A 26,282-nucleotide genomic window follows, 5' to 3' on the forward strand; every position below is an offset into this window, starting at 1 on the left:
CTCTCTCTGAACAACAACAAAAATATGACTCAAATTCTATTTAAGAGTTACTGTGTACAGAAAGGAAAAAACAACGGGAAGAACATCCACTAAAATAGTAACAGTGGCTATATACTTCTAAAAGAGTGGGGCCACAGGTGATTTAAAATTTCTTCATTATCTGAATTTTCCAACTTTTTCCATGAGCAAATTTTATTTACAAATGTTATAAAGAAAATAAACTGTGCCACGCCAAAATAAGATTTCCTTATAGAGCACATTAAGAAAATTACAGAGCATATAACCAATTATATAGAAATAAATCATTTGAAATAAGTCCTGTTGCCAGAGAGATCAAAGGTCTAGCCAAACTCTTTTCATATATGGTGTGCATCTGAGTTTTATTCTATTTATTTAACATTGCCCCCCACAAAATGGGGCAGTTGTTTAGAACAGTTCTTAATCATAAGTGGATGTCAGAATCACCTGGAAAGATTTTTGAAAATACACCTGCCTTGAAGATGTCTTTAAAGAGTAATTAGTGAATCTAGAATTCTAGGCCTAAGATGATTCTGATGTGAAGTCCCTGACTGTGACCCTGGGTTAGGGTAAAAAATATGTATTATTTTCTGTGGCTTTTGTTGGAACTTTTTAAACATTTAAATGATCGCACGCACATGTGTATACACACATATCCACACACTCAGTCCTAGTCACTTCCCTGTAACTTCTGATGGATACCTTCTGATTTGCTTTTGCTCCTCTGGGTAAAAGGCAAAGCTGTTGTGCCCAAGCAAGTCTTCCAGACATTCCCCGGACCAGCACAGTGACAGAAGGGAAAAAATCATCTAGAATAAAATGGTGTAAAAGTTTTTATTTCAGACATCCATTTAAAATAGACCTGTTATCAACTGCAGAGCTTCTAATAAAGCCCTCGCACAGTGTTTCCCAAACTTACACCCTTTGTGTACAACCTCTGGTGGTTTCTGCCACATCTAGGCAATCTTATTTTATATGAACCATTTTCTTTCTTTTCTTAACTTAAATTTATTTTAAAAGGAAATTGTACATCTCTACTTTAAATGGAAAACCATAATTTTGGTGTGCTAATTATGTATTTTTTAACACATTTAAAAATACATAAAATGTCTGTCAACAACACACTTCATCTTACATTCCTCCAATGGTACACATATACATTTTTGGGAAACAGTCCTGGCCAGTACTTTTAACTTCTAATGTTGGAAATGACCCAAGTGCAGGACGACAGACTGGTCGTCTGCAGCGTTGTACATTTACCCATGCCTTTGTGTACCACTGTCTACCAAACACAGGTACTACTCCATCCCAGTGGAAGTTCAGGGGCAGGAAAACAGGGTAAAGAACTCAGGATGGACTTTCTAAGTGACCCAGATCCTTCTTATTTCCTTTCTTAGTCTCCAGTGTGGGAGTCAAAGTTGTTCAAAATTCTCTCTTATTTCCTCTATTAACAATTATAATGAACTATTAAAGTATCCTTGTAAATCTGTAAATCCTAATTGTTTTATATTTTTGGTAGACTTCTGATGAAATATAAATGCTTGGAATGAGAGTAGGAGTCCTAAAAAGTCTGGAAAAGGCCAGGAAACCCAGATGTAATACTGGGATTTTACAGACTCCTCAGCAAGTCACTTGGGAGTAGGAGGCAAGAGGCATCATAACAATGGGCACAAGACAGAGAAAAGAGTCAAGCAAGCACTAGGTCTGGGATAGAAAAGGAAAAGGTGCCTGCAGGAAGACTTGGGACCAGTACTTCTGGAGTTGGGTAATGATTAAAGGCTCCATCTATTTCATACTAAAGTTATTGTATCTTACCACAACACAATGGAAACCTGTGATGATATTCATTTATCCCTGAACTTCAGGGAATGTTTCACTTTCATTTTTATGGATTTATGAGATCCTACTTATATATTCTCAACAAAATTTTCATAGAACTCTTAAGACCGTGTTCAACCTTTGCTAAGGTAAGAAGACAAGTCTTTAATTACTGAGAAAACCCTATTACTGTGAGGCTATGGTAACAGAAAGGGACAGGATGAGGTTCAGAAACATTGGATCCTACTCTTAGTCATACCACAGACTTCTGAAGTAACCCTAGACAAGTCACATGACTTCTTAGAGCCCTAGTTAAGGGAATTGGACCCAGGTACACTAGGTGATTCCCTGGGTCCCAGTACACCCACAAAATTCTGTAACCTTCACTTTCCTTCACCTTTCCAGCAACAAGAGTCTCTCTGAGAACAGGCTTCCTTTATATACCAGCTGATTCCAATTATCAGAAAAAAAATGTATTTTCAGTGGTCTCGGTTACAGTGGTAATCATGCACTTTGAGATGGTTTATATTTGGGGGAGGAAAAAGAAGAAAACAGTGAATGCTGTGTCAACAGAAAGTCATTGAAAGGTTTTCAGAAGGGTACTGGCATGGTTGGATCTGTATCTGAGGATAAATACAACGGTAGGAGAAAGCAGGGTGGAGATAAGGGTAACAAATTTTGGAATTGGAAGGAGGAAGTACAGACCAGGTAGGAAACCACAGCAATAATCTAGGTTAGAAATAATAAGGCCCTGCATTTGACTGTATTGGGAGAGGTACAGAAAAAAGAAAAGAGTATCTGGGGAGGTGGAAACTTGGAAATCAATTAAATAAGGGAATAACAGAAAGAAATAGGCAAGCAAAGATGACTCCTCAAATTTCCACCTGTTTGGATGACACCAGTAACTGAAACAGAACACTGTGGAGTGAGGGGCAGGATCCAAAGTTCAAGAAGAAAGGAAAAGTAATAATGATTTTTAGCCATACTCAACAACAGAAAATAGTCCAAAACATTTTATAAAACTATAAAGCTCTTTACTGATATTTCAGATACACATTAAAAGCTTCTGAAAGATTCTATATAATATGTATATTCCGTTTTCTGAACCTTGGTTTTATTTGCTATTATCCCACAGCTAGACACCTTTTTGACAAATGCACAATTACTTAGAATTTGCAGTCTTTCCTCCCCTGAAGGAAACAGCTTGCTAGTACTGATGAATATGATGACTGAGCAGTGGAGAAAGCCCAAAGTGCTGAAACTTACTCTGTTCATTTCCAAGAGGCTGCTCCAGCATTGCCAGGATGACACTGTTATCCAAGACAAAGTACCGGAAGCTATGCTTGTTTATGGTTGGCAGCCTGGAGTATTTAATCAAAGTGGTCTCATTCACCAGACTACAAGGAGAGGCAGGACCACTGGGTGAAGGAAATGCGCCAAGCAACTGCATGATACTATGGAGAATACAAAAGATAACAGTTAATTCCCAAAGCAAAATCTTAAGTTTACCTCTACACTTTTGATTTTAAGTGATTCAACCATGTTTCCACTTTGCAGGTCAGATTTACTCCCTGTGGTGGATGCCTTGGTGTCCTGTCCAGATTTCCCCCTCCAAGACTGAAAGATTCATTCCCCCACATTCAGGGAGATGATGGCCACAGCTTTCAGCCGAGTCCCTCTCCAAGAGGTGACCTTGGCCAACGAGAACCACCTCACCTAAGATCACCCAATGAATGGCTGATGCAGGGGTATAAAGTTCCAGCCCCCTTGCCCCAACTTCAGAGAACTCTGAAGGGCCAACTCAGCTCTAGATCTCTGTTGCAACTGCATCACAGTTTAGTTCTTCCCTCTACTCAATCTTGCTTCCTTCACTCCCTCATAGGGGTTGGGAGCACTTTCCAGTAAACTTCTTGCAAGCAAATTTTTCTCTTATAGTTTGCTACCTAGGGAACCTAATTAACCATACTTCCAAATCATGAAGCTCTTAAAGATACATTCAACTTTTTTTGTGTTCCAGCTTTCAAAATTATGCCAACTAAAGCATTCTAGAGCTAGAAAAGGATAAATCAAACCCCTTCAATTTTTCAGATGAGGAAACCCAGGCTCAGAAGAGATAAGAGATCATTAAAATACCAGAGTAAATACTGTCCTCATTTTTCAGATGAGGAACTTGATGCATTAATAGTTGCACTTTGCAAAACTGCTGTAATTTTCAAATGAGAATACATAAAAAACTGATATGGAAAATGAAATTCAACTGATCAAGCCTGAACATTCAGAAATGTTTTATATTCATAGAGATTTCTGCATACATGCAACAAATAATAACATTTAAAGCACTTACCATGTGCCAGGTACTGATTTAAGCACTTCATACATATTATTTTATTTAGTTACCATAGCAACCTTATGAGCCAGATACCACTATCATTCCCATTTTATAATGAAGAAACTGAAGCATAGAGAATGTATTTTGTAATGAAAACTTAAGATTTTATCTTGTGGTCCTAATATCATCTGACCTTTCACATGCAACTCATTTGGAAAACTAGTATTCTCCAACACCACTTTTATCATCTCAATCCTCAGCTTGAATGGCCTCTCTCTTTCTGTTTAATTCTAATGCTTGAACTCAAACATCTCTGATAATGAGAGGCAACACTGCTCAATAGATATTTTTCCTCCTCCTAAGAGTAGGACAATCTAAAAATTTCAAGGACTAGGAGAATTTCATGATGGATCAAGCCTAAGGATCTGTGAAAAACAGGTGACATGCCAGTAATGGGAACATGTGGCTTTGGTTTTCTAAAATGGGACAAAGATGGCTGTCACAAAACTATGAACTGTGTGAGCTTGCAAGATTCTAAGACATTATCAAATAGATTGCTCACTAGGGTCTAGGTCACTAAGATCAAATCTCACCAGCCTAACAACATTTTCCTTTCTTGATGGTGACTAGATTGGAAAGGCAGAGAAATATCTTAAAATCAAGACATGTGAGTATTTGATAGTGTATCACATGATAAACCTGCAGACAAGATTTTAAAATCTCTGTGAATCTAAAGGGAAATCTCCTATGATGTGCTTTGTGAGTTTACCTCAGTTCATTTTTATCAGTCTTTAATTAGGACACACAGGGTAGGCTCATTAAATCTGTAGTTAACCAAAAGTTGAACTGCAGAGTTGATATATCAGAGTAAAAGTTGGGATCCAAAAGAATCTTAGAAGACTAAATAATAATAGTAAAGTAAACCTTCCATGAAAAAAAATTTCAGGTTTAAATGTAAAGTTCTGTACATCACATCAAAATACCCAAAACAAATAAGTACAGAAAAATAGATTAAAGGTTAATGTGTGAAAAAAGACTCAAAGATTTTGTTGAATCAATGCAAATCAGTAGGTTATCAAAAATCTAATGCAGTCTCCAAGTACATTTAATTGAAAATATATTTTATGGAGTCTAAAGGTCATCAATCCACATCTAGCATATTATACTCAGTAAATGATTTTAAGAGGTACACAGTCAAACCTACACCACTGAGAGGAGAAATTACCTGGATGATAAAGGTATTGGTTCTCTGTCACATGAAAAATAGCTGAAAGTACTGGCAGAAATGAATCAGAGAATGAGCATTGTCTTTAGACATCACTATTGTTTGGGGAAAAGTTTGAATCAGAACCAATGAGTAGGAGTTAAAGTGAAAGATTTCAGCTCAATGTAAACATCAGGTTTTTAAAAATTAAAATGAAATAGGTAAACTTGGGAATCAGATAACCCAAAATTAAAGGCTAAATAACTTAAGAATGTCTTACAGTGACTTATGCAGAGGGGCTGCTGAGATGACTTCCAAGAGTCTTAATTCCTATTTATATTAGTACACCAAGGGGAAAAACCCAACCAGGCAATCTGCATTCCATAACTGTCTTCTGTGTGCTCAGAAATATGAGGGGTGTAAAAACATGGTCTCTAACCAGGTTGGGAAGACCATTGGCATGTATCAAACATAACCAGATATGATCATGAGAATACAGAATTCCATGCTATATGGTAGGGTCAGACTGAATGAGCATACAGGTACAGAAAAGAGTCATTATGCAGAAGCAAAACAACCCAAAAAGGTCCCATGGAGGTAGCTAGATTTGATGTGAACAATGAACAATGAACAATGGAAGATGTGGCTTAAAGAGGGAAGTCCTGAAACCCAGGGGTGGTATACAGACAGGCATGAGTGTGGGCAGTTCACAGCCACAAGTAGCTTGGCAGGCCCAGCTATGGAAGAACAGATGGGCTGGGAAAGATCATGCAGTTCAAGTGGGAAGAGAATAAGGAGGTCCTTGAAAACCAGACCAGAGTTTACAGAACATGGCAAGAAACACAGATCTATTCAGTTTTCAATCACTCAAGCAGCAGAATAAAAATAGTGCCTAAGGATAGTAAGTTCAGAAATAGAATGCCAGATGAATGGGAAAGGTAAGAGACCGAAAATAAGAAAATCAGGCAAGAAGGAAGAAGGGTCTTGACCAGGATGCTATCTGAGGTCAGAGGAGATGGAGGAAATACTTTCAAAAGTAAAGTCTATTGGACTCAGTCACTAGTTTAATATGGGAAGTGACAGATAAATAAGAAAAAAAAAGCTAAAGTTCTGTGTCTGCATAACTGGAAAACAGCAGTGATACTGACATAAAGCTGTGATTGTAAAGGAACAGAGAAATTGGTTTTACACACATTTCATGATGATAGTACTATTTAAGGCACCCTTCAAGACTGTAAACTGGAGATACTGTTGGTAAAGTTGCCAGCAGAGACAAGACAGATGAGTTGCCTATATTACTAGCTAGATTGCGGGGGGAAGCATCCCAAGGTTCTCTTCTTTTATAATGCTTTTAAATCTATTTATATTAGTACATCAAAGGGAAAAAATCCAAGCTGGCAATCTGAACTGTGGTCTTCTCTCTGAGCTTTTATTATGTCTAGTACTCATTCACATTTTTTTCTTATTTTCTAGCTATTAGCCAAACCTCCACAAAGTCACTGAGAGCCAGCATTAGCATAGTGAGCAGGACTAACCTAAAGCCAACACACTTCTAAAACCACTAAATGACCTAAGGCCATGAGGAACAGAAATAAAGCCAACTTTATTGCATATATCCAAAGTTATCAACAGACTACTGAACTCATAAAAGATTCTGAGATTTTGGTAATGGCTGATCAAGCAGTCTTTTTTTTTTTTTTTTTTTGCATTTATCTTCAGATAGAGCAGGAGGGAGAGAAGGAGGAAGAGAGAGAGAGAAACATTGATGTGAGAGAGACATCAATTGGTTGCCACCACACAACCCCAACCGAGGCCAGGGACAAACTGCAACCAAGGTACATACCCTTAGTGGAAATTGAACCCAGGACACTCTGGTCCACTGTTTGACTAACCACTGAGCCAAACTGGCCAGGGCAAGCAGTCTTATCCACCACTTTACTAAGACCAAGATGATCCAACCCAGGCTGACTTGACATTCTTCCTTCCTGCGTTTATACTTTTCTGGGTCTTCATCCACATTTATCCTGTGATAAGCACCACCTTTCCATCAGTACTGATTCTACCTAATCTTCTCCACTTCCTTGCAGTCCATAAATGTGCCTAAACTGCCTTCTTTACCTCCTTCTAATCTTATCACTTACCAGCCAAACACAAACTCTCTCAATTCTTTCTGCTACTTTTTAACAACCTGCCTCCATTCCCTCAGTAGCAAAATACTTGAACAGGAATCTTCTCTTGCTGGCTTAACCAACCTCGAGTCTGGCTTACAGCTCAAACTTCACTCATCCTCTAAAAGTCAGGTCCAATGTCATTTTCCCTACAAATCTTACTTCGATTTCCCCTTATCTAGAAGTATTTATTTCCTTCTTCCAACTCCCCAGCATTTTAATTGTACCTCCTTATCTTGGAGCATTTATTTTTCCATCTAATATCACAGCTACTTGTGTTTATATCTTATCTTCCATAGTGGACAAGAAGCTCTTTGAGGATGGTGAATCTGATTTATCTTTGTGATCCTATTACCAGTTTATAAGAGGGAATTCCTAAATCCTGGCTGAATGAACCTTTAATATATAATATAAATGGTGTAGCAGAGAATACAGACCACTGAGCTATAAAGCAAGAAACCTGATAGTGTGACCCAGACAGATCCCATCTCTGGACACAGCCATCAAGTCAGGAGGTGGAATAAGGCTCTCCAAAACCCTTTCCAACTCTAACATCGTATGACTTGAGTTAACGTCAACCAACAGAAAAACAAGGACCCAATCTCTCAGGCCGAAGTTCCTGGTTTCTCTTCATCCAAAAACACAATACATTTTCTTTTCCAGTTTATTCCTGTAGAAAAAGTATCCTAAAGGGGTTGCATCACTTAATGCTGAAAAACTGGGGAGGAGATAAACAAGGATCAAAGCCAACCTCAACTAATTTCTAGACACATTCCCTATGCAATCACTTTCATACCATGTTAGGGTGGCTTCAGCAGCATCCTTTACCCTCATAGACGCAGGGTTTGGCTCCTTATCTCCTTTGTACTTGACCTCTTGCTCACTGCTCTTGGACTTACTTCCTGAAATACCCAGTTCCACAATCTCCAGTACTTCCTTAAGACAGTCCTAGAAGCAGGAAAGGCAAATCAGTTTCTATAATAAACCTATTTTATAAGACAAGGAAGCACATCAAATGTTAACAGTGGTTGTGTTCTGATGATGGGGCTTTAGTTTCTCATTTTCTTTAATAGGTATTTATTAACTTCATAATAATATAATAAACTTCCCTCCAATTTCTCTTTAAAGAAATAAATTTGAGCCTAACCAGTGTGGCTCAATGGATTGAGCGCTGTCCCATGGACTTAGAAGTCCCACTTAGATTCCAAGTCAGGGCACATATCCTGGTTTCAGGCTCGAACCCCAGTAGGGGACATGCGGGAGGTAGCCGATTGATGTTTCTCTCTCACATCGATGTTTTTCTCTCTCTCTCTCCCTTCCTCTCTAAAAATAAAAAAAATAAAAAATCAATAAAAATATATTTAAAGAAAAAAAAAAGAAATTTGAGTATTCAGAGAGTTAGATAATAAATAATGATAAATTCAATTCGACTAATCATAGTTCTTATAAAATTACCAGAGTATACATCATGAAAGTCCAAATGAGAGAGATGTAACAGTAATCTATTAAACCTGAATGGTTTAAAATATGTTAGATTATCCAAAGGGAAGCTTATCAAGTTTTAAGCAATTTCTGGTATCATAACTTTAGAAGCCATAATGAAAATGAATAAGATTTAATCAACAGAATTATTTTTAAAACTGTATAAAGCCCTAAATAAATATCCAATAAGCTTGGTATCTCTTCTTTTATTTACACTGTGAAGTCACTATAAATGTCTGCCTCCCCATAAGAAAAGTATTACATGGAACAATGGCAGAGAAAGCAGCCTAGATATCTGTGCCTCCATAAAAGCAGGGAAATGTGTGAAGTAAAATTTTTAGATACAAGTAACCTTTATGGACCAGCCTTGCTCTAGGTTGGCAGTCTGGCTATCAACTGCCCTTCTTGGTTTGGTAATGGATTACCAAAGTGCCTTCTGACAATGTAAAAGCTATCAACCTTTCAAGAAAGAAGAAGATTCTTGACAGTTCAGATAAGTAAGTCAAGCCCCCTTTTTTTTTTCCTTTTTCTTTTGCATTCATCTTCAGATAGAGCAGGAGGGAGAGAGGAAGGAAGAGAGAGAAAACATCGATGTGAGAGAGACACATCAAGTGGCTGCCATCCACACGACCCCAACCAGGGCCGAGGACAAACTGCAACCAAGGTATGTGCCCTTAGTGGAAACTGAACCCAGAACTCTCTGGTCTGTGGACCAACGCTCTAACCGCTGAGCCAAACCGGCCAGGATAAGCCCTCATCTTTCAATAGAACTTCTCTATGGGTTAATCTGCAACCAAATATAAGCATGAAAGTTTCTGAGTTGTGCTCAAAAGGACAAATGTTCTATTTAAATATAAAAAGTACATTAAGTTTAAAGTATGCAATATAGTACTTAAATTCAGATATCCTCTTTTAAAAGACATTTTCCAAATATATATTTTGTTGCTATTTACTGTTTGAAGATAATAATAAACTAACCTTTTCATCAAGCATATCAGGATGCTCTGTCAGCCAAACACAGAGACACTGAAAAGCTGCCACTATCATGGAGTGCAGATCGCGGGAGTGATGAGGAGCTGGTCGACTACACTGGTACACAATGTAGCTGCACACAGAACTGATGGCTCGCTTCCGGTCTCCTGAATCAACCATCACCTTCACCTGAGCATATTTGTATGGGGAACACAGTTAGCCAGGAACCATTATACCAATTTCAAAGCATCTGCACTGAGGCCTGGTCTTTCTGAGAATGTGACACACCAAAGGAAATCTTGCTTGTAAAATATTATATAGAAAATCTCATTGCCAGAGATCAAAATAGTTGGCAATGGAACGTGTGCACATTTTTTAAGCCCTCTAACCCAACCCCACAGTGATGCTCTATAGGCTACAAAGTTCTGTGCAGCTGCCCAGCAGTATAATTAACATATAGTAAACTATACATATTTGATCAAGTTTACAATTTGATCAATTTTAGCATAGACACCTGTGAACTATCACTACAATAAAGACGGCAAATATATCCCCCCAAAATCTCATGTAGTTTGTCCCCACTCCCTTCCCCTCCTCCCTAGGTTGCTACTCAGTATTCCACTGTATGGCTATAACACAATTTATCCAGTCACCACTAATTGACATTTGGGTTGTTTCCAGATTCTGAGTATTACCAACAAAGCTGCTATGAACATTCATGTGCAAGTCTTCGTATGGATATATGTTCTCTTATCTCCTAGTAGTGGAGTGACTGGGTCATGACAGACATTATGTTTAACTTTTTAAGAAATTGCTAAGCTGTTTCTAGAATGGTTGCTACATTTAATATTCCTTCAACAGTGTATGGGAGTTCCAGTTCCTTCACATTCTCACCAACATTTGGTATGGTTAGTCTTTTCCATTTTAGCCATCCTAATAGGTATGGAGTGGTAACTTATAGTGTTTTAACTGCATTTCCCTAGTAACTAGTGATATCAAGCATCTTCTCATGTGCTTATTTGTCATCTTTGTATTTTCTTTGGTAAAGTGTCTGCTCAAATCTTTCTCCCATTTTCTAATTGGGCTGTTTGTTGTATTAATGAGGGTTTTGTTGTTATTACAGTTTTGTCTTTTTAAAAAATTTTTATTAAAGGTCTTTACAAAGCAACAACCAGACTCTCCAGATCTAGCTGCCAAGAACTTGTTATGTAGTGGGGACTGGCCAGAGCATGGCAGGCAGCTCTGGCTTCCTAACCTTATGTCCTGAGATAGATAGTGGATAGTAACTCATCTTTAGGGTCCACAGTGCTCATGTGGTCAGACAGGGGCTTCTTAGGATCAATTTTATCACTTGGGTCCCAGGACAATATGATCTTCACTTTGATGCCCAGCACACACTATCTGAGCAGCACATGGCACATGGTGGTATTGATACAGGGTCTCCTCTGTAATCAGACCATCCACAAATTTCATGGATCCAGCCACTGTCTTTGGAGTTTTCCTGACACCATGACCTTGTAGCCTTTGACCCCACTCTCCATGATGAACTGCAGCACCCCACAACAGGCTCTCCACACAGAAAGCCCTCCTTTGTAATGCAGACTGTCGGGGCACTGTCACACAGACCCCTTGTGGCCACTTTTTCAGCATAGAGTTCTACAACAAAGCCCTCAAGAAAGTCAAACTTTTAAACTACATCAGTCAATCCCTAGATCTGGTCCTTCTCACCAAGAACATTCTGTATCCTGGAGGCCAAAGTAATGATTTCTGTCCTGATTGATATAAGTTAGATCTCAACTCCAGGGTAACCATCTTCAGCAAGCCTGAGTGAGAACTCATTCAGTTTAACTGAAAATGCCATCAATGACAAACTCTTCTTGGAAGGTTGCACCACCATATTGCTACTGTGCACCACCAAAAGCAAAGGCTACTACTGAGTTTTGAGAGTTCTTTATATAATCTGAGTATAAGTCCTTCATTGGATATATTTTGTAAAGATCTTCTCCCAATCTGTGTCTTGTTATCTCATTCTCCTAACAGTGTTATTTTTTTTAAGAAACTGTACTTTATAATTTTGGTGAAGTCAAATTTAATAGTTTGTTCTTCCATGGGGAAAAGTGTAAAAAATCTTTGTATAACCCAAATTTTCCTATAAACAACAAAGATTTTCCTCACATTCTAGAAGTTTTACAGTTTAGGTTTTACATTTAGAACTACAATCCATTTTGAGTTAATTTTTGTGTATAGTGAAAGGTATGAACCAAAGTTCTTTTTTATAGATGAATGTCTGATTGTTCCAACACCATTCTTTGAACTACCATCGAACCTTTGTTAAAAATCAGATGTTCATGTATATGTACTTCTATTTCTAGACTCCCTATACTATTTCAGTGACCAATTTGTCCAACCCTATTCCAATACCAGACTGTTTTGATTACTACAGCTTTATAATAAGTGTTCAAGTCAGGTAGTGTTGCCCTTTATGATTTGTTAGAGAGGTCCGGGGCAGCACTCCACCTAGGGCTAATTATTCCTTACTACTGAGAGTGTCTGAACCTTGCCCTCAAGACAGTGCAGTCTTGTGAGTATCATGAATGGCTATTCTTACTTTCTGCATCAGTAAGTGCTCCTTACAACACTATGGCCATTACATCTATCCCTGAGAATCTTTGAGGTAAGTTCTAAATGGTGATAAGAACATCTTAGGTTTTCTAACCCATTTTGTCTCTCAGGACTTAAGTAAATCACAGCCTCTGCTCACCTGTCCCCACATCTATAAAACGAGGGCTTGAACTTTATCATCTCAGACAATATAACCTTATGTATGTATGTCATCTTTTTGTTCACAAAGTGTTTTACATATTTTCTTTTATTTCATTTGATCCTCACAACACCAGGTATTATTATATGCAAGATAACCTTGCCCATTTCACATATAAGAAAACACTTAGATGATTAGTGAGGAGAAACTGAAACCCCTGTACATCACTGGTGGGAATGTAAAGTAATTCAGTCACTGTGGAAAAAAGTTTGGCAGCGCCTCAAAAAGTTAAATATAGAAATACCATATAACCCAGAAATTCAACTACTAGGTATATACCCAACAGAACTGAAAATTGGTATTCAAACAAATGAATAAACACGCATTTTCATAGCAACACTATTCATAATAGCTCAAATGTGCGCCAACAGATGAATGTGCAGACACACTGGTGTATATAAATACAATGGAATATTATTCAGCCATAAAGAAAATAAAATTCTGACATATTCTATCACATAAATGAACCTCAAAATCATGTTAAGTAAAAAAAGCCAGGCACAAAAGATCCCATCATATGATTTAATTTATACGAAGTATCCAGAATAGGTATATCCACAGAGAGAGAATGCAGACTGGTGGTCGTCAGGGACTGCAGGGAGGGGAGACCAAAAAGCAACTGCTTACTGGGTATGGATTTTCTTTTTGGAGTGATGGAAATGTTTGGGGACTAGATAGAGGTGGTGGTTGCACAACATTAAAAATGTACTAGCAGTCACTGAATTCTTCACTTTAAAATGGTTAATTTTGTGTTATGTACATTTCCTTCAATAAAAAAAGAAAATACTTAAAAGAAGTGCAAATAGCCACCCAGCTTTAAGGTTCCACGAAACTGAATAACAGCGGTGAAAGTATTTTAAAAGTATAGCCAATTTTCACCTATCTCTGATAATGGAAGATGGAAGAATCAGTCCCAAATGGCATATTTTAGAATAATCACTCTTCCATTACCAAAACAGTATTTATTAAAATTAGATGATCCTATAATGGCACAAAATGCCATGCCGAAAAATTTAAAACATTATTAAAAAATACAAAGTCAAAAAAAGTGAAGTGCATTTTGTACTATCTAACTTGGATACTCATTTTTGCACACTTTGAATATAAACTATGTTTGAGCATAAACCAACTTGCGATGCCCACACCAAGAGGTCAGGAGATACAGAAAACAGAGCCATGGTCCAAAGCTGCTGGGCTAAAATTAAAAGACTGTCCTTCTCACCTTTGCCAGGCCAGAGAGGAGCTCTAGAGCTGCCAGTGATATGCTCATGTCTGGTCGCCACTGGGAGTTGAGTCTTTGGGTGACGAGATGAATGCTGCGAATCAGTAGCCCAGCAGCTGAATCTGTATTAAGAGCTAGGATATAACCCCAATGCCACATCCCACAGGGAGGGAAAACAACTAAGCATTAGTAACGAGAAGCACAGCATTCCACCAGGCACAGACCACAGCAGCCACAGTGAGCACGATGGGCACCCACACAGCGCTATGCTCCCCGCCCCATTGGCCTGAGCATCAAGCCTGACTGAACAACAGTGCACAGGGCACAAACACAGGACCAGAGCAGCTTCTAGCTCCCAGCTCGGTAGTTTCATACAGACATCCACTGAGACTTGGCAATTTCAGTATCATTCTTATAACAATGTAAAAATTTAAATTTCTAAATTAACTAGTAGTTACATTGAAAAAACAAAAACAATGAAAGGCTATCAATTATCCCCTTGGAAGGGAAGAATTCAAATCTCAGAATCTCCTCAGATGCTGAGAATTATCCTAAAGCATCTGTTGAAATTATTTTCAGAGGTTAAACCATCAAGTCACATGCATTGCTTTTAAAAACACATTTTAAAATTGAACTCTTCAAGACTATTTTAATACTTCTAAAAAAATTAAATAACCAAGTCATTGTGTTTTTATTTGGCCTCCAATTCAATATTTAAAAGTAACAACTACTTAGCTGATAATAAATAAGGACAAATTAAATTAAATTTATAAAGGAAGCTTTAGAGACATTATACCTGTCGATCCTATCAGAAAGAGGGCAGTGACAACAGAAAAAGGAATGATCATTAAAGAGAGACATTCATGCGACACTAACACAAATTTGGGTTTTTTAGTAAAAAATATTTTATGACATTACAAGCAGACCTCACTAACACCAGTTCAAATGCTGAAGCAAACAATAACCACTTCAAACACTTATATTAGAACACATACAATACAACATTTCTTTTTATAAGTGTTTTAGAGAGCATGAAAAAAAAAAAAGTTTCACCTATAGTATACTTAAACTCATGAAGATAATGAATAAGACAACAATTTAAATAACTTCTTTATAAATGTAATATTTAAATGTGTTGACTATCTACACAATGACTTTATGTCCTGACACGCTCAAGGATACTTATGATTAAAAAATTTAAGGATCTAAATTTCATTCCAATCTAGTTAGATTAACACTTACAGATTAAATACACTGTTATTTGTGTATAAAAAAACAAAGGCACCCCCAAATTCAGAGAACCATAAAGTAATTGTCCAGGGTAAAGGACATCATTGAATAGAATGTTCTGGCAAATGTTTAGTCCTACTTAAAATTTGTGACTGGTTAGAAAAATCTAACCAGATATGTAGTAAGGTATATAGGTTTTAAGCACAAAGACAGAGATTCTCCTCTGGGTTTCCATCTCATGAATTTTCCACCACTCATCCTTACCATACTGCAATAATTGATGTACTACTGGCCAACTCTGCCATTAGACTGTGAGGCAGAGCCCACATCCTATTTGACTCTGTATTACTAACACCTAGTACAGAATCCAGAAATGTTTTCTGACCACTCATTATAATAATTTCTAAAATCTAAAATTACCCAGAATCTAACTACTAAAAGTCAGAGTTAAATTTATTAAGGTTTATTTTCATTTTCTTAAATCTTTTACACTAATAGCCTCTCTACTATAAATACATTTAAAAAATCGTGATCATTAAAATTGTGTTAAAAAATGCTTTGCTAATTTGTTTTGTATATCCAGGCATTAAAAGTTATTTTATAAATTTTGGATTTCAAAAAAAACCACACCAAACATGGCTTACCATAATCTCTTAGAAGAGCTTGAGCAGGTCTTTCGCTATCGGGAGTTGTGGGCTCTGTGCTTCCACCACTTGCTGAACTAATACCACTATTAGTGCGACTATGACTCTTCATGTTATTTTCTCCACCACCCTAGTCAAATAAAAATGAATCAAATATTTGAGGGCTACATCCATAGTTTACTAGCATAAACAGAGGTCAATCATTAAAAGCCATGATGATAAAATGAAATGTGCCAACTAAATAGCACAAACTGATACACAGATAAAATCTGACAAGGGATTAAAATTGCTGTAGTGTCTTTGCATAGACAGTATCTACTGAAAGGTTATGAAGGGCCTGATGATTACAGGTGCCCATTCTGGGGTCTTCTTTGCTGCTGTTTACAAAAAGCTAGCCAAGGACCTTTTCCATCTTCACTAGCTAACAACTCTGGGTCCTTAAAGATATACCCTAATGCCTCCCAAGCAAAACTTCAGAACAGGAATACAATCTTAAAAAAAAAAAAAAACACAAACAGGAACTCTCAAATGTAGTTATATCATAAAACACAAACAAATATACTATGGTTAGTACAAAGATGAACTCCTATATGTATAGGAGCTAACAAAGATATCTTTTAAAGATGTCCCCCATTTTTTTCCCCATATAAACACAATTCATTATATCCAGATCAGCTGATAATTATTAGCCACCTACTGGGACATAAATATAATTTCCTTAATAATATGATTACCCATCCTACATCCACCAGTACACTCCATTAATTTATCCACTCCCCTGTCGCTACTCCAGGTACAGAGATCACATATCCTGGACACAGAAGCAGGGGGTGGGGGGCACTGGGAGTCTCTGGGAAGCTTTTTTGAGTTAGAAGCATTAGTGCTCTGGGGGACCTTCAAACCTTGATCTAGAGAGCCCCAGAAGAGTTGATGAGATGAAAAAGAGTCAACCAGATGCTTGCTAACAGCCAGCACTATATCTACTAGGGATGGAAGAAATTATGGAGTAGGGTTTTTTCCCCCTAGATTATTCAAGCCAGTTCACCAGCACAGCAAAAAATAAATAAATAAATAAATAAAAATAAGAGCTTTAGGTAGACACTGTCCAGGAATAAAGACTATTATGCTAGAATTTCTCTCATGCAGTATCTCTCAGAAACCTGATGTATAGGTACTTTGAAAGGTAAGAAGACTCAAAATGTCTGATATTTCAAAATAGAATTTTCTGCATCAATAAGCTGAATTTAGCCCTGGCCAATTTGGCTCAGTGGTTAGAGCGTCAGCCTGCGGTCCGGAGAGACCCGGGTTTGGTTCCGCTAAGGGCACGTACTTCGGTTGCAGTTTGTCCCCGGCCCTGGTTGGTTGTGTGGGTGGCAGCCACTCGATGTGTCCCTTCACGTCGATGTTTCTCTCTCTCTCTCCCTTCCTCTCTCTCCCTCCCATTCTATCTGTACAAAAAATGGAAAAATATCCTCAGGTGAGGATGAGGATAAAAAAAAAAAAAAAAAAAAAAATAAGCTGAATTTACAAATGCCTTTAAAAATCACAAGGACAGACATTTTGGAGTAAAATTTACATAAAACCAGAAGGTATTATTCTCTGACAGATTACATGCGGTATATTTCTTACCATCTCCATTTGGCAACCAATGGCTTCTAAAAGTGCTGAATCTTGAACAATATTTAACATTGCTCCTGAAAACGCAAGAAAATGCATTTTATGTAAATACATGACAAAAATACTAAAATGGCCAAAATAACTCAATTACTAGCAGAGATATAATTTTAGCAGAGTATTCCTGAAATTTCTATAAAATTACCAATAAATCTGCTGATTGGTCAGAAAAAAGATACTCTTTAAATTCAGATTTGCCCCTAAAGTTTTAAAACCACATTTTTCTAGAGTAAATTTGAAGGTCAAACTTTTCTCTATATAAAAACATGACCATTATCAGATACCTTTCAATTGGTATGAAAGACCAACCGTTAACATACCAGTTTCAGGACTTGCCCATGGCTGCATATGCTGAAGGCAAGCTGCCTTCAAAATATAATGTATTTATTATCAAGAAACACCCAGCTCTAGAAAGGCTAGGACAGAAACAAGATGGTGAGCCTAGCACAATGCTTTCTCATGCCAGTGGGAGAGTACTCTTGTCCACAAGGGATAAAAACAGGACAGACACAACTTTGCCAGTCTATGGAAAGAGTGCCAACTGATTCTTCCTTGGAATACATAAGGAACTGCTTTAGAACAAGGGTAAAGCAAAACTAAATACTCTTATCAACCACAGAACTTATCTGATTTCAAGTACTATGTTATTTGAATAACTTAAAACACTACAATCTGGAAGCTCTTTAACATCAGGATTTAACCTCTGTTCCCTCAGCTCCTTTCCAAAATGAAAGAACTTACTCTTCCCTATTTATTCCACCTTCTCACTGCATAACGTACTACCCTTCCTGAGCAGCCACCGCAACAACTACTCCCATCATCAATTCTTTTGCTGTCGTTTCCTCCCTTGGAATGAAATTCTAACCTCATTTCTGCCTATTCAAATTCTGCCGTACAAGATCCAATTTAACCTCTACTTCCTGCTATGAGGTCTTCCTTACTCTCTTGGTTTCTTCTCTCAACACTAAAGACACTCAACATGACATGCGATCAGCACAGCCTTGTACTGTTGTTTGACTACTTTGTGAGGGTAGTCCAATCTCTGCAATGAGACTTGCTCAAGGATAAAATCCACACTATTCACTTTCTTTATTATTCCACACCCCCCAAGAGTACCTGTACCTAGGACTATGCCCTTGGCTTTGTATATATGAATGCCAGAAAGTACAGTAAGAGAGAACTGCAGTAATCAATTTGAGAGTAATGAGGGCTGAAAATATGGCAGAGGTCATAATGATGAGGAGCCATTTAAGAGATAATCAGTATGATTAGGAGACCAGTAGGAAACAGTAAGGAGAAAGGGAGAAAGCACAGCAACAGCTACTCCTCAGTTTCCTCTAGGAAGAGTTCTGATATGACTTTCAGAATTACCCCACCTCAAAAGATTTTCATATGTAGATAATGGGCAAGAGGAAGAGGCAAAAATAAGGAAAGGAAAGACAAGAAAGGGGAAGGGAAAAGAAGAGTGTAGAGAGAAAAGGAGAGAGGAAGAACAAGAGGGAAAGAAAAGCAAAGAACACAGATAAAACTAAGCAAAAATGACCAAAACAACTGTAATGCTCTCCTCACCTCATCTCACTCCTTTAAATTTTTTCACATATAAAAGCAAACAAACTCTGCTTTTGATTCAGAATAAGTAGAGCTATATTAGAATTAGCCTTCCAACCCTGCCTCCTCAGCATGCGTGGGGTCAAAAATACCTGGTTTTCTACTTACAACAAAATGTATGAACACAAACCTAATATCATTTGAGTGTTGTTGGGGTCCGTTTCCGTTTGCAAGGCACCTATTAGTATATTCACAAGTCTCAACTTCAGGGACAAAAAAGTTATTGGTTTATCATAAGAGCTGTCATCATTACTAAACTTTCCTTCCAGAACCACCTATGGAAGAAACAAATAATATTTAACATTGATTGCCGTGGCATACTATGCCCATGTAGGAACTGATACAGTGGACAAAGAACAAGTGGATTAGTCTAACAAGCAAGGCTTTCAATATTAGCCACTGTGCTAAGTCTGTCACTAACCCAACAACATACAGTATGCTATCAGATGTCACTAGCCTGTCACCACTTGAAATGGCAGGTGAGGCATGATGGCTGACCAACAAGAAATTTCCACAACAAATCAACTTTGATATTTCACTTGAAATACTTTAAAAAATGTTTTTAAAAGCTCCTGTTCCATTTTAAAAAGGCAGTTGGATTTGAATTGGCACACCAAACATATAATATAAAAAACTTTAATAAAAATAAAACATTACCTCAGATTTGACTGTGCCAAAGTGGTGAGGGAGGGGCAACAAAGAAAGCAGGATATTAATGGAAGATCTTCTTAATTCTGTTGGATTTACATAGCTTTTGAATTTGGAGAGTTCTCTGCCAAAAAAAATAGCTATTAGTAGTATTTACAAACTAAAGTGTATTTTTAGCTATTGCCAAATATACATTATACCAATTTCTCACAATACAAGCACTAGGTTTGGTTTCATAAAGAATGCAGTAACCACTTTCCACTGAGTTTATATTCTGGAGAAAGAGAGAGAGAAAGAGAGTGTGTATGTGTGTGTGTGTGTGAGTGTGAGTGTGTGTGTGTTAAACTGCTGTCATGGAATTAAACTAGAATCTGATTGACTGACTGATTTTACATGTAAGGCCTATTCTACAAAATATAAGACCTCTAGGCTGGGTTGCTCTTACCCCTCCAAACCAGGCCAAAAAAGATTTAACACACCATGGACAAATCAGAACTGAAGGAGCTCAGGGATGCGGTGGGTCTGGATAATCCACTCATTTAATGTGGCCTAAGTCCCCTTGGTCTATGAAGACAACAGGACAGGATAAACTAGGAAACTGGGAAGAAGCCACCAAAACAGACTAGGCCAAACCCAACAAATGATGTGCTAATATAGAATGACAACTTACCTGTCAGGCAAAATGGTTTCAAGAGCTGAAATAAAGTAAGGAACCACAACATCAATCCCTTTCAAGTCACAGCAGAACAAAGGAGGGGAGTTTAGAATAACGCTGGCCAAGACAGGATGGCACACATAATCATTTATCTGCAAACCTTGAATTAAAAGCATGTAAAATCTAGGAAAGCAAGAAAAAAATTTTAAATAAACTGCTGGTCAATTGTTTCCATAATTATTAATATTTTCTACATACTCATCTGAAAGTCTATTTCCACTCTTCATTACTTCTAACCTTTAAAAGGTATTCCTAAAGTTAGAACAATTCAGAATCCAATACACTAAGAACTAAATTATCTTTCCTAATAAAAAAAAAAAGATTCATATTTATTATACCTTCTTGAAGTTTTAAGCCTTGTGACTCAAATTTATAGGTGCCTACAAATGAAGCAATCAAAACAAAGCAAATGGCTGCAGTAATGATCAATAAACTGGAGGAATTACTGTATTGAACTCCATGTCAGTAAAATTTTGCAGCACTGCACAAATCCTAAAAAAAAAAATGTGTTTTTTCCTGTGACCCATAATTTTTGAGAAGACAAAGAAAGAAATAAACTCATTCAAACCTGCATTCATCATGGTATGAAGGTCATTCTGCATAATACCCCTTGAGCATACCTTACTTTTAACCCGCTCCTCTAACCTGCAATTAACTAAGCATTCAATCTTCCATCATTCATTCAAGAGCAACTATAGTGATACACTCTTTTACTACTATAAGGTACTTTTTTCTGCTTTGCAAAACTCTTCTGAAACAACTTCCCTACCTCCTGGTCACTGCTCAACACATTCCAATCCATCTTTTCTCCCTAAAACTAAACTAAAACCATGTTAGCAAATAACCAAAGGCTTCTCACACTGCTAAAACCAGAAGACATGTCTAAGTCTTAACTTACTCTGCTGTTTTAAAGCACTCAAACCTGATTACTCCCTTCTTCTCTCCTTAATTCTTCTGATCTCTGTGGCCATTTCCTTTAATAAATCCTCTTACTCCACCTGCCCCTCCTCATAATGGTGTTCCTCAGTTCTCTAAGCTGTATCTTCCACTAGCCTGGTTTTAAACACTACTTAAACCACCGAATATAATCAAATTAGTCTCTACCCCATACCTCTCACCTGAGCTCCAGATCTATTAGCCAAAAGCATATTGGATACCTGAGGGCAAGACATGTCTATTGATATACTCCAGTACTCCCTGTGCAGTGACTGGCATAAATATTTGTTGATAAATATCGCAAAGGCACCTCAAGTCAGCAGGTTCAAAAGTAAGCTCATCATTGCCCTCTCACAAATTTGCTTTTTTGGTTGGTCATACTACCATCCATCAGACAGAAAGCTCATGGTCATAGCTTTCTTCCTTACTGCTATTGATACCATTTGTGGTATCTCTCCAACCAATATTCTCTCTCCTAAGAAATGAACCCCTCTACACACAAGGGGTGCCAGCATTTCATGTGAACCACCCTTATAGCTGACTAGACCAGAATCTAATTAATCAGATTATCTTTCTCAAGAAATTAGGACTCAGAGATGCTAATTGGCCCTGCTAGCCATGTAGAAGTAGGCCATAACTCAGAGAATACTACAATGTAAGAAAATGATCTGCAAAGAGCAGTAAAGCAGTTCTTGAAGGCCATGAAGACAGAAAAACCAGAAAGGAGGAAAACCTGTCTGGTTCTTGAACACTTTCTAGATGCTGGTACCTGCTTTTCATGAAGCCCTGCTGCAAATCCTGACCTTAGAATTTATTAAATAGCACTAGTTTCTCATAATTGATTTCCCTTTTGCTTAAGTCATATTAAGAGGGTTTTCTGTTACTTAAAACCAATAGCCTATTAAGATACTCCTGATTGGTTCCCTAAATGTACTCGTTTCATATCTGTATGCTTCTGTACTTTGTTCCTCTGATAGTCAGTTTAATCCTTTCTCCTGAGAATGTGGCAGGTACACAGACACTTGAATGTGCTTGTTGAAATTAACATGAGTTCAGCAGCTGTGTACATGATTAGTTGAGCAGGGCAACAAAATAGGAGGCCATTACAAGTTAATTTTGGAAAAAAAGTGAAAGCCCTTTAAGTGCCATGGTAGGGACAAAGTGGAGAGATTAGAAAGAGGGTTAAGTAGCAGAAAGGTAGGAGCTGGTTGACCAATTAAAGATAAATACAAAAAGAAGTGGAGTCTAAAATGACTCCTAGTTTCTGGCATAAGCAATTAACTGAATGGATGGCAGAGCCATTCACAAAGATTGGTTGAAGTCATAAATTTGGATAAGATGACCCTACCCAGCTTACTAATACCACCCTTCCTTTCTAAGTCCAGCACAATCATTTAATTCTCTGTAACTCTTTCCTGAACCCCGAGGGTAAGTGTATGCTGTTTCTTCCTCTGAATGCCCATAACACATTATCTGTGCTTCTCTACCAACTTCCTATTACTACTAGATCATTGTAACTTCTTATTTTTGGTACGTGCCCCTAGCGGGAACCGAATCCAGGACTCTTTGGTCCACAGGCCAACGCTCCAACCGCTGAGCCAAACCGGCCAGGGCGATCATTGTAACTTTTGTACATAGCTTTGCTCACCCAAGAAAATAAGCTCTTTAGAGGTAGGATTTACAGTTAACATTTAATACTGTGCTAAAAATTAATTTAAAAGTTAATCTAGTCTTTCCAGATCGCTCCATAATTAAGAAGTCAAATAAAATAGAATAAATCATAGTTCTGAAATAAAAAGTGTCTTAAGGATCTTTATCAAATCTAGTAAGACAAGTAAAATGGAAGAATTCTAGCAAAAATCAATTACTTACTGACATTTACAAATATTTCAAACCAACATTTACTTATCAATTTAGCCTACCAAGCCATGCTACAATAGTTGCACTACCCAAACTATATAAATGGAAAAATAAACAAAAAAAAAAATCTAAGACCTGGATAAATAAGCTGGTAGAATCTCTTCTCCAGTCTTCTTGCTACAAAAAATCCTACACAGTGTCCCACAAGCCTCAGCTCTTCCTGCTTCATAGTTATCAGGAAATTCACTTGCATCAAACATAGGATTGGAAACCATGGTGTCTGTGGACATTTGTGACCCTTTCCGTCGAAATTCCATGTTAGCTTGTGTTGTAATGGCTGGGGAGAGAAAAGGAGGGTGTTATTTTATTTGTCAATATGCAAATAGGCTCATGGGACCCTGGACACAAAGATCAAATGTTGGTGTCATTAAATGGCTACTTGAATAGAATCCAGTAATTCTTTCATTTAGCAACTATGTCTTAATTTTTTTTTTTTTAAGGGCTCTCTGAAATCTTCTTGGAAAATGGATAACAAGTAATTTACAGTGGTATGGTCAGTTTAACAAATCTACAAGAAGTATTTTCCAACTGAATTTTCGATCAGCAGAGTATATTTGCATATATCTGTAGTCATATACAGATATATAACACAGAATTTGACTTTTCTATTATTTATTCTGTTTTTAACTTCCCCTACAGAATGATGCTTAAACATTAAGAAAAATAGCTACTGCAATTTCCACATTACCCCAGACAAACATCATTATTCAATGGGTAATCCCATGCCAGTTTGTATACTTTAGGGAGAGGGCAAAGTAAGGATAAGTAATGGGTAGGGATGAAGAGAGAGCATTCCCCACCACCCACCCAACTCCAAAACACACACCAAAGAATCTCCCAACCAAGCAAAATGATAATGAATTTTAACAACCACAGACAGCAGCTAACTTGAGGTTGATAAATCAGAAAATTGGATTGCTAAGAAAAGATTATCACGGTCATTTGTTGTCACTGAAACAGAAGCCCTTCGAAAGTTGCTTTCATTTTTAACAAAGATTCCACAGTGTATTGAAAATCACTCTGAAATCTTTTATCACTCTACATGAAATGTTTAAATTATTTTGTAATAGATTTAATAGAATGCAGAGTCAAGTATAAATCTTTATGCAACTTCCCATGAGCCATTTTTAGTCCTGAATAAGCTATCCAGCAATACTACATTTAAAAAACACTACATGCAGAATGCATACAAATCAAACATTAAATCTGTATAAAAGTAAGCTTAAAGCTTAAAAAAAAAAAAAAAAAAGCCAAAACACAGTTAGTGCAAAATCCTGGAATTCATGACATGACCAGACTAGTGTACAGAAATAATGGGACTGATTCAGGCAGATTAATTTGCTTTTGCCAACAATCTTCCCCATTCAAAACACAGAAAAGTAATTTTCTTCCCAAGTGCAAAAACTACAAGAGACAATGACAATCAATTTTTAATGGAATTATGAAAAAAATAAAAACATGACTGCAATTAAGGAGAAGCTTCTGGTTCCTACTTACAAGATTTATAAGAAAGAAGAATTTGGATAAAAGATGCTGCAAGATAATAGAAATAAATGGAAACAAATCAAAGGACAGTAGTAATTATAAAATACTTTAAAGATGGTGAAATTTTACAGTAAGTTAAGAAGCTTTTCAGCTTTTTAAAAGTTAGATTAAAAGCTTTATGATACCACAAGATAGTTCAAAAACAGGAAATTGTGCATTCAGATCCAAAAATATAATTTTTGTATCATGCAAAAGAAATGAACAAAGGAAATTACATAACTACAAAAGAATTGAGGTTTTGAACTGCCCATAACGTGCATTAAAATTTTAGTTCATTAACCCTTCCCAGCTCAATGTTACTTTTACAAAGCACAGTGTACTGTCAAGTAAATCTAAAGCTAACCAGTTCATAGAAGCAAACATTTTTAAGGTGAACTGCATGGCAGAATTCCTTGATGACAGCCAGTACTTAGAAAACAGACTAACAGTGTTAGTATTCCCAAACCTCCCACCATCCCCAAGACCTCAAGAGTGGCACCCAACAGCACTCTAGCCCATAATTATCTGGGTACCTCCTATATCTCCTGGGTAATGTAACAGCCTTTCTCATCTCTGAACACAAAGCAGGGAAGAGAAGTTTCTATCCTTTCCCCACCAAAGAAAATATTAAGAGTGGAAAGTAAGAATTTGTTGCCCACATATGATTTGAATTCTGACTTCTATTTTTTGGCACAAGAGGGTGAGCAAAGCTGTTACAAAATCTCTAGAGAGAAGGAAGATCTGTAAGTTCCTTTAAGCAAACCCACCAAGGAGGCAGCAGGTTGAACCACTCTGGATTCAAGGATTTTAGTGTCAACAGCTTGATACCCAAAAATTACACTGTAAGAACTGCATCTTAATAAAAACAAAAATATGACTGACTCATTCTAGAAAATACAAATAAACATGATTCAGAAAACAAAAAATATAAAGCACATGAACATAAGAAAATATAAGACAGAAATGGTTTTTAAGTTTTCCTTTAGTCATCAGAAGTACATTTACTTATTCATAAGTAAGCACTACTTTCAAACTTGTAAATAAAAGATAATATGAGTATGGTAGAATATAAAGTGTCTGAATTTGAACAAAATAAAGTAATCTCTAAACTCAACCATGCAATCTCAAATTATATTCCTGAAAATGTCTTTATAGTCACAACTTTTCTAAATTATGTAAAAGATCTGTAAGAATACCCAAAATAATTATATGTGTATAATGCTAACCAGACATAGACCTTAGTGCTAAGATGATACATAATAGATAAGAATGCATTTCTGAAAGAAAGCAGAGACCCTTGTGGCCATTAGTTTTATCTTTGGAATTAACATTCTCCCTAGAGATGCATA

General features: G+C 37.1%; 1 protein-coding gene and 1 pseudogene across 9 annotated transcripts in view; both read right to left on the reverse strand.

The window, feature by feature from the left end:
* Positions 1-26,282, reverse strand: part of RALGAPB (Ral GTPase activating protein non-catalytic subunit beta) — an 89,860-nt gene that overhangs the window by 27,759 nt on the left and 35,819 nt on the right. For 7 of the 9 annotated variants that reach the window (XM_036245798.1, XM_036245795.1, XM_036245797.1 and 4 more), the window contains 11 exons: positions 23,485-23,686; positions 20,509-20,676; positions 19,848-19,962; positions 19,321-19,465; positions 17,538-17,602; positions 15,909-16,038; positions 14,035-14,168; positions 9,998-10,180; positions 8,334-8,485; positions 3,103-3,290; positions 721-827 (listed from right to left, as the gene is read on the reverse strand). In XM_036245798.1, coding sequence (XP_036101691.1) covers positions 721-827; positions 3,103-3,290; positions 8,334-8,485; positions 9,998-10,180; positions 14,035-14,168; positions 15,909-16,038; positions 17,538-17,602; positions 19,321-19,465; positions 19,848-19,962; positions 20,509-20,676; positions 23,485-23,686 — 1,589 coding nt within the window. The remainder of the gene's footprint in view (positions 1-720; positions 828-3,102; positions 3,291-8,333; positions 8,486-9,997; positions 10,181-14,034; positions 14,169-15,908; positions 16,039-17,537; positions 17,603-19,320; positions 19,466-19,847; positions 19,963-20,508; positions 20,677-23,484; positions 23,687-26,282) is intronic. The other 2 variants (XM_036245800.1, XM_036245799.1) reach the window with 1 other exon arrangement.
* On the reverse strand, positions 10,603-11,996 carry LOC118619104 (annotated as a pseudogene).

This window comes from Molossus molossus, unplaced genomic scaffold (assembly GCF_014108415.1).
Source record: "Molossus molossus isolate mMolMol1 unplaced genomic scaffold, mMolMol1.p scaffold_m16_p_6, whole genome shotgun sequence".
Taxonomy (NCBI): domain Eukaryota; kingdom Metazoa; phylum Chordata; class Mammalia; order Chiroptera; family Molossidae; genus Molossus; species Molossus molossus.